This window comes from Mus musculus, chromosome 5, assembly GCF_000001635.26.
Source record: "Mus musculus strain C57BL/6J chromosome 5, GRCm38.p6 C57BL/6J".
Taxonomy (NCBI): domain Eukaryota; kingdom Metazoa; phylum Chordata; class Mammalia; order Rodentia; family Muridae; genus Mus; species Mus musculus.
This window is the reverse complement of record NC_000071.6, coordinates 141,966,419-141,981,285: the sequence shown is the minus strand read 5'-3', so window position 1 is coordinate 141,981,285 and position 14,867 is coordinate 141,966,419. Positions and strand designations below refer to the sequence as shown.

The window sequence follows — 14,867 nt, the reverse complement described above, 5'->3', positions numbered from 1 at the left end:
GAGAACCATCAAACTTCATGGCAAGAGGAACCTAATATGACTACAGGGGCCAGACATTCTCCACGCAGTTTTGACTCTAGTTAAGTGCATGGAACCACGCTCCTCCATGGTGGTCTATAAACCTCAGAGAAAGCTTTTCTTTAATGGTAGGAGTTGTGGTGAAATCAAGCATTAAGGAGGCCCCTGCCTCAGCCACTGAGCCGCACCTGCCTGGTTCCTCCAGGATCCTGGGCATTCAGGAGAACAGCAGCCCTGTCAGCCTGCTAGGCTGCTAAAGTTGGCAGCAGCCGCTCTCCCAAGTAGCTGGCATGTTGGGTGGGTAGCTGGGGTTATTTAGCACTGTCCACTCCTCAGTGTTGAGTGTGGGCCAAATACAATCTCCATTTCAGTGTGCCTGCTGCTAAGCGCTTCTCTCTGGCTGTAATTAGTCTGCATGTTCAGCTGCTTCTTAACAGCACTCGTTCCTAATAAAAATAAAAAGCTCATCACAGGTCCAGATGACTGAGGCGACCCTCTGATAAGAAGGCATACGACCAACCAACTGGTAACAACACATGCTGCTTCCACCAAGGCCATAGATTTATCTTACGGTTTGAAGTCAAGGACCAGCACGCAGCAACTGTTCTGCCCTCTCAATGCTTGGCAGGAGGAAGGGCAGCCCCGAGCTGGGTCCAGATGAGAGAGTCAACTGGTCAGTGAGGGACCAGTCAGTGCCAGTCTTTGGGATGTTCTTAGCAAACTGAAGCATCTGAAAAACACCTATTAAATTGACTATTGTGTGCTCTTGGTGACCATTGGTCAAGCGTAAGGACAGATAGGGGCTGGCAGGGTGGCTGGGTGATAGAGAGCTTGTTTAGCATGTCCAAGGTACTGGGTTTAACTGCAGAACCTTAACACACAAGAAACAGAAAGTAGTGACAGACCCTAATGTATATATGTGTGTGTGTGTGTGTGTTTATACATATACACATTTACACACACATATATGTATACACACACATATGTATATAATACACACATATGTAAATTTGTATATGTATGTGTGTATATTATGTGTGCATATGTGTGCAGGTGCATGTGTGTACATGTGTATGTGGAGGCCATCATTTTTCAGTTGTCCACACTGGTTTTCCAGACAAGGTTTTGCAGTGGGTCTCACTGATTAAGCTCCACTAGCTGACAAGTGAGCACCAGGGATCCACTGCTCTCCACTTCTCCAGCCTCAGGATGACCAAAGGGCTTCATCACTCCCAGATTGCTATTGTAAGTTCTGGAGGGTCAGACTTAGGTCTTTGGGTTTGCACATCAGGTTCTTTACTGATTGAGCCTTGAGCGCTGATGTGTTTGACCACGTCCTTGTCTGAAGTTACTTTATGTCTGTGTTCCAGCACACCTCAGACTGCCTGGTCAATCAACATGGATGGATGGATGGTTACATAAAAATCTTGCTTCTGATTTAGGCAGCATGCCTGACTGGAAAAATAAGTCTTGCTGTCAGTTGGGAAATGGCTTGTGTAGTATTTTGAATCAGTGCCTGCTTTGGTGACAAAAAGGGAAGGTAGAACAGTTTCCTGGTGGAAGACTGCCCAGAATGTCATGTTGTATAGCACTCTCCTCTGAACTGAAGCATCTCATGCTAAGGGGAGGCTCCTTAGAACTGAGAAAGTAAACAAATGGAAAGCCTCAGGAAGTTCCTGAAACTTACCAGATGGACATGGCCCCTTCTATCCCCAAAGTTACATAAGCACTTAAGATGGCTTAGGGGAGGAGACTCTCTGACCCTTTGAGCTGCCTGGAAGTTGTGCAGAGAGCTCTAGGGTTCCAGCTTTCTTGAATCGTTACCTGTCAGTCATGACAAGTGGGTTTTGATGATGCAGCTGCCTTTGATTGGACCCTGCTCCTGTAAGTCACCTTTTGGGTGACCCCAAGCACTCACTGTACTTTGGTAGTATTGTTACTATGGTCTGTTCCGGGTTCCCTATTTGGGTGAGTGGATGTTTGTTCCCATCTCCCCAGGGAATAGTGTCATGCATAAGTCTATCCTGGTGGCTCTGCCAGATTCATGTTATCTCATTTTCAGAGTAGATACTAAACTCCAGGGACAGGGACACAAAATCGAGCAGAACACGGCTCTTTGTCTCCAGGAGATGGATGCCTGCCGGAAGCTGTCCTTATGGTGGATATCTGTCAACTTCAGATGACAAGAGCTCTGCTCCTGTCACATTCTCTCCACACACATTATCGTCAAAGGCCACACAGCCATGACATCCTCAGGAAAACCTTGTCTTCTGAAAGGTTATTTTAATAAATAATGCTGTCTCTTCCTTCTCTGACTGGGGGTTAAACGGAAACACTGTTATCATGCAGCCTAGTCCCAGGATTGCCTCCTCTATGGAAGGAAGTGAGGTCAGAGGTGAAGGAGGGAGAAAGGCTTGACTCCAACATCTCCTGTGAGCTGTGTCCAGGCCTGCTAGTGCGGCTGAGGCATGGATTTAGGATCCAGAAAGTGGATATAAAATATAGCTGTATGGTAGAGCACATGCTTAGAATCCTGTGGTGATGAGGCTGCCTAAAGTGCCCCTGTAAGGGACTGGAATGTGGGTCATCAGTAGAGCACTGGCCTAGAACCCACCAATGAAAGGCTGTGGGTGTGGTTGGTGGTAGAATTCTTACCTAGAACCCATCCCTGATTTACAAAAAAACAATGCTAAGGAAGACCCTAGCTTATAGCCCAAAAGTTACATTGTGCTGTGTGGAGCCCCTTGGAGGAGAATAGTGGCCGAGGGACAACACTATCCCTGCAAGCATTCTGAGTAGAGGATGAAACATGGAGGCGGTACATGGCCCTTTTGGCAGGGGCTGAGGGGCAAAGTGGAGCCCTTGTAATTGATGCATGCCCAGCAAGGTGAGAAAGAGAAAGCTTGTAGCAAGGGGAGGTTACTCAGGATTGGAGACTTTGGGCTTTGTCCTGGATGCTGCAGGAGCTGGGAGGGGCTCACAGGGAGAGGCCAGGTCCATTGCTATTTGGAGAGAATCAGCATTGATGTTTGTAGAAAGAATGGCTAAGAAAGGAAAAACGGATGCAGGGCCTGGGGAGGCAACTGGGGCAGCTGAGGTTTCCTTACTGGGATCCTGAGAGGGCCTGGGCAAGAGCGTCAGAGAAGCCTAGGATTGATGGCCAGAACTGCTGCTGCTCGGGTGGGTGGGGTGGAGGGTATGGGGAACGGTTTCCAGTCTGTGGCTTGAGTGACATAGGAACTGGGCTCCCGGTGAAGGAAATGCTGGGTGGGAAAAGAGGACCGAGGTCAGGGCTGAAATGATGGTGAGATGCTAGTGAAAGCATCTATGTCTGTTGCAACAACTAGGGAGAGATGGGGGCGCCTCTGGGCTGGGTTCTGAGGCAGGACAGAAATGAGGAGGGCACAGGGAGGAAAGGATCTACTCACACTGGAGTCTGGCTTAAGCTATGGCCAGCGGAGTGGCGAGAATTCCAACTCAGGCAACAGCGTCTGCTGTGAAGGTGGCCAACACAGAGACAAGGCTCTTTTCTACAGAGGCATCTCCAAGAAGAATGTTAACCTAGACATGAAGCAGGCTTGGGGCCTGAATACGTGGGCCTTACCTGGGGCCTCATTCCTCTCTGGGAATCTTAAACAAGACCGCTAACTTTTACAAGGAAGATGCCCCATTGTCCTGCATACCTTCCAGCTAGTGTTTCACTCTGTCAGAGTCAGCACTGTCAGGTGCCCCTCAGCCCTCTACCCCTAATCCTTATGACTTCATTTAGGTCCCCTGGTAACACTTTGAGGGTAACAGCATCAATAATACCAAGATGGCCTTTGCATGAATATTACAAAGGGTCGGAGGGGCAGAAGCCCAGGCCCATCTTTCTTCCCAACTACCTCACTTTTTCCTAATCCTCCTGCTTAAAAATCATATTAAAGTTGTCTTTTAATAAACGCAGGCTCAGTTTCTTGCTGGCTCACCCTGAATCTTTTCTGTGGTGAAATCAGGAATCTAGCTTTATTTGAGTTGAGGTCCCTAAAAGATTAAAGGGGATTTCTCAGGATGCCGGGCGTGATGGTGTGTAGCTGTGCCTCTGCGCTTGTCACTGCTGACCGACATCCCTGGTGTGTGTCACTGAGGAGCTGGCAGAGTCACTAGGGGGTCAGGGAGGAGCAAGCAGGAAAAGGCATGAAGGTAGTGGGGGAGGGGGGAAGAGGGGGGAGGGAGGAGGATGGACGGAGGAGGGAGGACGGAGGAGGGAGGAGGGAGGAGGGAAGCCAGAGTTGATTAAGGAAGTGTCTTGGAAGCAGGGAGGAAGCCACAGGGCTATGCTCTACTGAGTACCATGTCTACCTTAGAGAAAAGTGATGGAGACCTTCATACCCTGCAATGTAAAGACACACCTGGCTCTGTCATAGGAAGGAATCAGTACACATATGCTACCAGCAGCACACACACACACACACACACACACACACATACATACATACACACACACACACTGTTCTGAGTTAACCCCTTCCATCCCAGGTGCCCTGGAGGAGTACAGGTTGACAAGAGCAGGCACTAACTGGATTCAGGCACTGTGTGCATGCCTGACATGCAGATGGAAGGAAGAGGACCAGAGATGCAGCAGCTGCACAGACACTACAAGTTTCAGAAACCTGCTGACCTCCTGAGGGGACGAACAGCTCTGAGGTGATTGACTGCCTGCGCCCCCCACTCCCTCATAGGACCCATCACTGATGACGAGATGTAGGCAAACATTTAGGATGCTGACCCACTGTCCTCTCAGAGGGCTTGCTCTCTGAACAAAGTGCAGATCTAAAGGTTTAGTTCCTGTCTCTGTTCATGGGCTTCCACAAACGACAGGCAGGAAGTTACAAAACCCTCCGAAGATGTAAAGGCCTGCTACTGCCCACTCTGAGGTCAGCTCCAGGAGGCACCGTGACCCCCTTTCCAACAGGCCGCAGGGATAACACTGTCTGCTAGAACCTCTGAGGCAGTCTCATGGACTTAGCTACTCTGGTTAGGCCTGGTCTCAAGTCCAGGCCCTCTCGAGAGCCCATTAAGGACCCCCACCCCCCAGGCCACATGGCTCTTCCCTCTCCTACACACCATCTTGCTTTTGCTTTGTTACCCGTGAAGCATGGCCAAGTGTCCCCATCAGCTGTGGGGTGGGGAAAGGACATGCCATTAAGAACACATGAAATCTGGTGTCTGGGGCTGAGGAGATAGATGGCCCTGTTAGCGAGAACACTTGCTGTGTAAGCACAAGACCTGAGTTCAGATCTCTGGCACTTGTGTAACCCCAGTGCCATGGCAAGCAGAGACAGGAGGATCACTGGGGCATGCTGGTCACTAGCTGAGCTCCAGGTTCAGTGAGAGACCCTGTCTCAGGGTGGGGTAAGGCTAGGAGTGACAGAGCAGGACCTCCAACATCCTCCTCTGGCCTCTTAGGTTTTCCCAGGCCCATCCCATGCCTCCCCACTCGCCCACATGCATGCACACAAAGACACACACATCTGGTTTATGTTTGGGGCTGACAGTTGTTTCGCTACTTACTGTTTTCAGATACTTGCACAATGTAGTAAAGGACCGGGCTGTTTCCATCAAAGGGCCGAACCCAAGATAGTGTCACCGAGTGGCTGCGTGCTGGACTCAAGCTGGCCAGCAGGTTTTGAGGTGGGTGAGGCAGCTCACTAGAGGCAAGGAAGTGAAAAGAACAAGAAAACAGGGAAGTCAGTCTTATGGGTCATCTGATGCCCGTGATGGCAAGAGCCGGTGTGTGCGGTTATGGAATGAGAATGAACTAGTCCTCTCTCTGTGGTCCCCTAAGAACAAACCAAGACCAGACCCACTCCCTGTGGTGTAATTCGAACATAATTTGATGTGAATTTTGCGGTTCCTCAATCACAACACAGGTAACTTCACAGGGGCCCTGTGTGTACTTTTATTACATTCTATTTTGTCTTGTTGCTTTGTGTATGCAAGTGTGTGTGTGTGCGTGCGTGCGTGCGTGCGTGCGTGCGTGCGTGCGTGTGTGTGTATGTGTGTGCGCGCGTGTGTGTGTGTGTGTGTGTGTATGTGTGTGTGTGTGTGTGTGTATGTGTGCGTGCGTGCGTGTGTGTGTGCGTGTGTGCGCGTGTGTGTATGTGTGTGTATGTGTGTGTGTGTGCGTGCGTGCGTGCGTGTGTGTGTGTGTGTGCATATGTAGGCTAGAGATCGAGTCAGGTATTAATGATAATTAGTTTTAACTGTTAACTTGATATAACTTAGAATCACCTGGGAAGAAAATCTCAAGGAGGGATTGTCTAGGCCGGGCTAGCCTGTGGGCATATCAATAGGGGCTTGTCTTGATTGTCTTGATTGAAGTGAGCAGATTCAGCCCACTGTGGGTGGCATCACTCCCTGGGCTTTAAACTTGGACTGTGTAAGAGTGGAGAGATCCATCTGAGCATTAAGCACAGAATTCATTTATCCCTGTGGATATGATGCAACTACCTGCGTCGAGTTTCTGCCACATCAGCTTCTCCACGATAATGAACCATGACCTGGAAATGTGAGCTAAGACAAATCCTTCTTCCCCAAGTTGCTTTGTGTCAAGGTATTTATCACAGCAATTGGAAGGAAACTAAAACGAACGCCTACACTTAATTTTTGAGGTGGTCTTACCAATTCATTCAGCTAGGCTGGCTGCCAGGGGGCTGTAAGGATCCTCTGCTCCCGTCTCCCCAGCGCTGAGGTTATGGGTGCTCACCATTGCACCCAGTTTTTTTTACATAGGTGCTTGAGACTGAACTCATGTTCTCCTGTTTCTGCAGAAGCCTTTTACCAGCCGAGCCACACCCCTGGCCTGGCATTATATCATTAATGAGACAAAATGTAGTCAATTATTTGTCAATGCAGCTAGAGGCTGTTCATGTAAACCCAGAAGCCCTATAAAGAGGAAAGCCTGGTGCCTGGCGGCGAGGATCTGCCCAGTGTGAGGGGTTTCCACACTCCCTGCTTCTTAGACAAGTGGACTGCCTAAATTATCCACAGCATGAGGTTATATTGTAGCTCTGTCTTAGGGAGAGTAATAGAGGTCTGGGGAAAGCTCTTATGAGTAGATGTAGTGAGAAAAATCAATGAAACACCTATAGAAATAGTAAATAACACACGGACAAGGCCATAAAGTGCAAGTGTAACTCTGGTACATAAGTTTAAAAAAGAAGTCACTAATTTCAAATCAAAACAAAACAAAAAACCAAAAACCAAACAAACAAAAAACCCAAAACAAACCAAAACCAAGTTTTTGCTGGGATTTACTGGAGACAGTATGAAGTCTCTACCTTGACACTGAAACTGTGCAAGTTTGGTTCAGCCTTACATCTCTGGGACTTGGGATCTGGGCCTGCCCCATGCTCCTTCTTCATGGAGGCCACTCCCATAACAGACCTGGTACCACAGATGGGAAGGCTTCCAAGTGGTGACCTGTGTCCCCACTAATTTGTTCTGGGTCTCTCTTGGATATCAGTTACTAGAGAACCACATGGATCAGATCAAATGCCAACATTCAACTTGATATTTTGGAAGCTTGGGAGCTCTATCTATCTATCCATCCATCCATCCCTTCATTGATTGGCTGGGTCTTACTAGCCCTGGCTAGCCTGGAACTTCCATCTGTCATCCATCTGTCATCCATCCATTCATCCATCCACCTACCCACCCATCCATCCATCTGTCATCTATCTATCCATCTATCTGTCATCTATCCATCATCCCTGGAAACTTATTATGTTGGCTACACTGGCCTTGAACTTGCTATGACTCTCTAACATCTGATCTAACAATGATGGAATCTCAGCACACAGTACCATGGCTCCCTGTATACTTGACTATGTGTGTGCTCATGTATATGTGTGTGTGTGCATGTGCATGTATGTGCATCTGTGTGCATTTGCATGTGGAGTCACAGGTGGAAGTTCGGTGTCATGCTCAATCATTCCCACATACTTTTCTGAGTCAGGCTCTCTCCTGAACCCAGGGCTCACAGATTTGGCTGGAAGGGCTGCTCAGCAAGCCCAGGGATCCTCTGGCATCCATTTCTCCAGTGGACAGGTGTACACGGATTTTTCTTACATTTTACCCAGCCTTTAATGGCTGAGGCATCTCTCCATCCCAAGTGATTTTTCTAATCTTAATTTAAAAAAAAAATCCCTTTTCATTGAGAATAGACTCTTTGCTGGTCAGTGGAGATGCACGTGTTTAATTCTAGCACTCAGAGGGCAGAGGCAGGCAGATCTCTGAGTTCAAGACGAACCTGGTCTACAGACAGTTTTCCAGGACAGCAAAGGCTAGACAGAGAAACCTGGTCTCAAAACACCAAAGCCAAAATCAAAACAAAACAAAACAAAACAAAAGGACACAACAACAACCACACCCCAAACCAAACCAAACCAAACCAAACCAAAAAAAAACCCCCCAAACCCCAAACAAAACAAAAGATATTGCTCTCATCTATCTTGATTAGTTTCCCCTCCTTCTATGCCTCTCAGCCATGCCCCCTCAATCTGGACACACTCAGCTTTCTATGTGGGTGCTGGAGATCCAGACTCAGGTCCTCCTGCTGGTATAGCAAGTGCGTAACCCACAGAGCCTCTTCCCAGCCCCAAACCTGATACTTTTCATTTAAAAATGTCCGTGTGGGTTGGGGTGATAGCTCCTGTTCAAGTCCTTTCCGTCCTCAGCGTGGCCCAGAGAGAAACGCACCTGTTCTATTTCACAACTGATGCAGTTGTCTGTGCTCAGCTGTGTAAGGAGCATAGCACTCTCACCCATCTACCCGTTAGCAAATGAACATGTTTCATAGAGATAGAACTGTGCTGTGTGTTAGCGTGAGATAACACACACACACACACACACACACACACACACACACACACACACAAGACAAGTCTTGAGTGTGGAATATTGTCTTGTGGTCTCCTTAACTGTGACTCAAGTTTGAAATCAGATAAGAAGCTCCTCTTTCTATTTAACTTATCTGATAGCCAAGCCTCCATTAGACCCCAATAAACACTATTCAAGAGGGAGGGCAGGATGATAATATCCACTCTCAAGCCCCATTTCTTTTTGTTTCCTCCAAGATAGATTAGGTTTGGTCTGAAACAAGACCAACGTTGTTGAATGGCCCTAAGTAGAAACCGGCCATTTGTTACTGTACTCGTTGCTGTGACAAAACTGCCGGAGTTGACTTAAAATCCCCCACAACAACCCTAAAATGCCCAGAGGTGTGTCTCCTTGGTGTTTCTAGATTCTGTCAAGTTGGTGATATTCATTTTTACACAAACCAAGAGTATAGTACTTGTCTAAAAATACCCAGGTAAAACTGTTGATAAAAATAGTGTTTTTCTGGTCTGGAATGGACGGAGTTTCTAAATCCTTGGGATATCCTGAGGGATGGGGTTGTCTCTGTCATTCCTGGGATACCACAGCTCAATGACTGGTTATGGGGTTACACAGCTGGGCAGTAGGTAGGTCCAGGACAATAAAGGCGCCATGAGTTTGGAGGCTGGAGTGTCAACTCCATTTCTGACTTCTGTGGGATAGAAGGAAGCTGGAGGCATTCAGCTAATCAGGAAATGTCTATTGGATGTGGCTCTGCTGAGTGTCCTTGGCTGGTGTCATGAGGTAAGATGTGAAAGCCATACATAAGAGGATGTAGAATTGACTGGATCTTGCCCCATATGTTATACGCATGCATGTCTGCCTTCATGCAGATCATGTGCATAGCTGCATACTACAGCTGTCCCATACATGGCTAGATTCAGATGTTTCCCAACTCTCCAGCTCATTATTGATCTGGTCATGCATTTTTTTCTCCTTTATAAAACCTGCAGCCAGAGCCACAGCTCTGTGTAGAGACTCTGCAGCTGAGGGTGTAGGAGAAGCCCCAGCTGGTTAGCTTGGTAGGTGGTATGGAAGCCCCAAGCTCCCAGCTGCTGCCTGAAGCTTGGAGCTGTTCTGGAGTGCATGCCCTTGACTAGTAGGTCTGTGCTAATTCCAATTAATTAGTGTCTGAATTCCACTGCAAAGACAGTCTCATAATAGAAGCTGGTCTGACACAACAAACATGAACTTGAAAAGCAGCAGGAGTGGCCAGTGCTCCAGGTCACTGTGTGGACACAGAGTGATCCCCATCAGCAGATGCACACACACACACACACACACACACACACACACACACACACACACACACAAAGCCTCAGAGGCAGTCTTTGCCCTGGCTTGCCGTATGTACACAATAAGACCCCTAGGAGCTCACATATGGCTGTTTGTTTTTTTACATGTATTTAGTGTGTGTGCGTGTATGTGTGTGTGCGTGTGTATGTGCGTGAGTGTGTATGTGTGTCCCATCACATGTTCACGTGCAGATGCTTTTCTCAGTCACCCTCTCCCTTGAGACAGGGTCTTTCACTCAAGCTGGAGCTCACTGATTCCGTTAGACTGAGTGACTAGTGAGTTCCCCTGTCTCTGCCTCTCCAGTACTGAGATTATGGTCACGTGCCACTAGAAATGGCTTTTTACATAGGTGATGCGGATCTAAACTCAGGTTCTCACGCTTATGCTGCAAGTGTTCTAACTACTGAGATGTCCCCAGCACGAGGCTTTCTCCTAACTTGATGATGGTTATCATGGGAAAACCCTTGAGCAACAGGTCAGTAATGGATAATTAAGGCTTGCATGTACTCTGAATCTTATCCAGTAAGAGTATACTGACTATACCCAAGCATGCCACTGCCAGCTTTAAGAGGAGGGTGGATGGATGATGTTTTGGGAGGTTCTCAGATGGTTATGACTGTATAAAGTGAGGACATGACTGCTCTGAGGTACGGTTGAGGGGAAGGTTTTATTGTAAATATGAGGGAGATATAGCCCTAGGCATATGGAATCGTCCAGAGCAGGGAGACACAGAAGTGGACCGTGAGAGGAGGGGTGGGGGATGGAGAGAGGAAGAGAAGCATGGACAGAGGAACAAGAGAGACAGAGGAACAAGAGGGGGTGGGGGGAGAGGGTGTAGTGCTTATGTGGCCTAGATGGCAGTCACGTAGCTATCGGATGCTGGGGGAGGAGGTTAGCTTGTTAGCATTCCTTCTAGGCTCCACCCAACAGTTATGGAGCAACAGCCAGGTAGGCTAGCCTGGCTGACTAGAAAAAGACTGTTTGGCCTCTCCTGTGCTCTCTGTCCCTTCTCTCTCTCTGACTCCCACTTCCCTGACCCCTCTCCCTCTCCCCCCTCCCTTTCCTTCCCCCTCATCCTCTCTCTCTCTCTCTCTCTGTTCCCTCTTGACCTCTTCCCTTCTTTCTTCCTCTCTCTCCTCTCTCCTTGTCCTTCTCTGCCCCCTCTCTTTCTCTGCCTCTACTTCTCAATCCCCCTTCCCATGCTCCCAAATAAACTGCATTTTATACTAGACCTACTCTATGACTGGTACCTGGCAGGGCAGGGGTGTGTGTGCCTCAGCATGGGCCGGCTAAGGCACCCCTTCCTGGTGCATCATACTGAGTTTTACAAAATGTATCAGAAAGGAAGCCCATGAGTTGGAGTTTAGGGTAGGGGGTAGGGTGGGTAGAGCTGAGTGGAGCCTTGGGACTGAGTGACCCTGGAGGCCAGCATGTGCTTTGGTATGCTAATAGGCACCATAGTTTAGTCATTTGTCCTGAGTTTCTTTTGGACCTGACAATACCCAATGGGGACAAGCCAAAGAGAAAAGGAGCGATGGAAATGGAGGCCAGTTCCAAGTCACCTTACAATGGAAATGGGATGGAGAAATTGGCACCAAGTCACTTAGACCATAGTATTATTGGGCATTAACAATGGCATAGTAGCTCACACAGGGCGGGGGGAGACGAGAAGGGTGGTGTTCATGAGGGTGGAACAGTTTTGAACAATTGGTAAAATTGTGGCCAAGGGAGAATTGCTCCTGAGAAAGAGGACCAGGTCAGTCTTTCTCCATCAGGAAAGCTTTGCCCCTTTGATGCACAAATCGTGACTTGGTCAAACCCATCTTCTTCCACTTTGCTCTGAGGAGGAAGACTCGGGGCCTGATAACGGTGGGGGATGGCGTCAGATTGTTCACTCCTTATTATGTCTTTGTCAGAAGTAGTTTATTGAAAGAATCGTTTCCTGATGCCTCAGGGTCTGAGCCTTCCAGTCAGCTCAGTAAATTAGATTTTTCTCTGTTCTTCAGGCTCCTAAGAATTAGACTCTTACTGCAGGAGGGGCCAGGTGATGCTAATTGGATCTTTAAATGATTGAACAATTAATCACTCTATAACGCCTTAGGAACCTAGTTTTTCTGGCACGTTCAATAGGGCAAGATGCTTTCGGGGAGATGGGGTTACCCCAGGACTGTGATCCTGCCACTGCAGCACCAGTAAACTAGAAGGAAAGACAGGATCAAAACCCAAAGTGACAATGTTTTTGTTTGTTTGTTTTGTTGTTTTTGAGACAGGGTCTCAGGTATCCCAGACTGGCCAAGGATGGCCTTGGAATTTGTCTTGTGCCTGTGTGATTGGTGTTATGTGAACTTGTGCATGCTCACACGTGTGTGCATATGTGTGCATGTGATTGTGAAGGCTGAGGTTGACTTCAGGTGTCTTCCTTGACCACATGTCACACTATTCATTGAGGCAGGATCTCTCCTTTGAACTTGGAGCATACTGACTTGGCTAGTCTAGCTGTCTGGTTTGTTCCAGGCATTCCATAAATTCCAGGCATTTAGCTCCATTTTCAGGGAGCTAAAACTACAGGTAGACCACCATGCCCAGGGATTGATCTAGGGCCTCATGTGTTCTAGTCAAGCCCTCTATCAACTGAGCTACAACTCTAGCCTTCAAGGTGACCATGTTTACTGATGAAGATCTCTGTTGCTAATGTATAGGACACATCACAGAACCATCTGGAATTTTAGAGAGGGGATTAAATCAGAGCTTACATACACTGCTTGTCTTGGATAATGCAAATATCCTCCTGTTTTAACTTAGCAAGTGGGGCGAGGCATTTAGTGGGCACTTACTGTATACTTGGCTGAGGTAGGCCCTGAGGGCTCCGTGGCAGGAGTCATGTCAGATGGTCATGAGGCCATGGTCAAAAGTAACACAGAGTCTCAGGGATGGAAGCATCAACTTCAAGACAAAGAGACCCACAACACAAGAGGCAACTGGGCTCCTTCTGTGGTGGGGAGAAATCCATAGGAGCTTTATTTTCTCGAGAGTCCCTCTTCTACTGGGCTCAACACAGAACTGACAAAACACTGGCTGATTCCACTCCATGACAGTCCTGTGAGGCAGTGCCGCCATGGCCAGCTGAGCCAACTGAGGGAGAGGAACAAGGCGACCTGCTCCAAGTCCCACGGTAAGGTGGGATGGACCTGTGGTCATCCTGGCTCCTGACGGTTCTGCTGTAATCAACAGCCTTGTTACCAGGAATGTGGGCATGAAGCGTCACTCAGCCAGCTTCTGCCCGAGATAAAGCTGAAATGATCAACCACGGAGCTAATGAGCATGGGGACATCCCACTGGAATTCCCACAAGCTCATTTTAAATGATCAAAGTGTGTGTGTGTGTGTGCGCGCGCGCCTGTGTGTGTGTGTACATATGTGTGTGTACATGTGGATTTGTGTGTATGTGTACCTGTGTATGAAGGGCAGAGGTCAACATTACACATTGTACTTCAGGAGCTGTTGATGTTTTTCCTTGTACTCTGGGGTCTTTCTCAGGCTCGGAGATGTCTGTCTACACTGGCTGGGCAGTGAGCTCCAGGGACCCTGCCTTTCTCTTTCATGTGGGTTCTAAGGATCACGTTGTCCTTGTGTTTGCCAGGTGAGGACTTCACCAACTGAACCAACTCCCAGCCCTAATTTAACAGAGTGGCTTTTAACTGAAGTGGAGAGAAAGGGGGGCTCTCTCGGGCTTTTGAAGGACACTGTTTAGGCCTAAGTACCTCTCTGTCCCTTTGGCATTATTCATCTTTTTCTTCCGTATTTGTTTATTTGCTGTCTGAGCAATCATGGGAATGTGACAGCGCTGGACTAGAAGGTTCTCTGAGAGGCACCTGATGCCCTCCATTTCTGACTTGTTGCTATTATCGTCACTCTGGCCATCACTGGTGCAGCGGTGTCCCCAGAGCTTTGTATGTGTGTGAGTGGCTTGTCTGTGTGTGTGTGTGTGTGTGTGTGTGTGTGTGTGTTTGTGTGTCTGTGTGTGTGTGTGGTTTGTGCTGCGTGCAAGCATACATGTGCATGTGGAGACCACAGAACAGCTTGTATAAAGTGAATTGTTCTCTCCCATCTTTCTGTTAGATACAGGGGTTGAACTCAGATCACAACACTTGCATGGCAGGCTCCTCTACCCACTGAGTCATCTCACTGTCTCTGCCCATCTCATTTTCTGAGACAGAGTCTGAACAGAGACTGCACCTGCAGCTTGGCTTAACAGTTCAGCTAGACTGGCTGCCCAGTAAGCTCTAGGGATTGGATGGCCTGTCTCTGTCTCCCCGCCCCGGGGATTATAGACACATGCTATCACGCCCAGCATTCCGTAAAGGCATTGGACATCTATATGCAGGTCTTCATACCTGCCTGGCCAGCATTTCCCTGATTGAACCATCTCCCTAGCCCCAAGAGCTCCAGATGTAACGATGTACCACTCTCCCCATTCATTCCGACTTGGAAGAGTACTGTGTTTATTCCACCAGCAACTCCCAGGGGCCTGCAGCCTTCTGACTCAGCTCCGCAGCCTGCGGCACCCAAATTGGTTTGAATCACAGATCTGCAAATATTTCTATCTTTAGCAATGAGGTGTTTCACCATCGCAGA

At 48.2% G+C, this 14,867-nt stretch overlaps 1 protein-coding gene across 2 annotated transcripts in view; it reads right to left on the bottom strand.

Moving 5' to 3' along the window:
• Positions 1-14,867, bottom strand: part of Sdk1 (sidekick cell adhesion molecule 1) — a 974,090-nt gene that overhangs the window by 234,301 nt on the left and 724,922 nt on the right. For both annotated transcript variants that reach the window (XM_006504712.1, NM_177879.5), the window contains one exon: positions 5,572-5,708. In XM_006504712.1, coding sequence (XP_006504775.1) covers positions 5,572-5,708 — 137 coding nt within the window. The remainder of the gene's footprint in view (positions 1-5,571; positions 5,709-14,867) is intronic.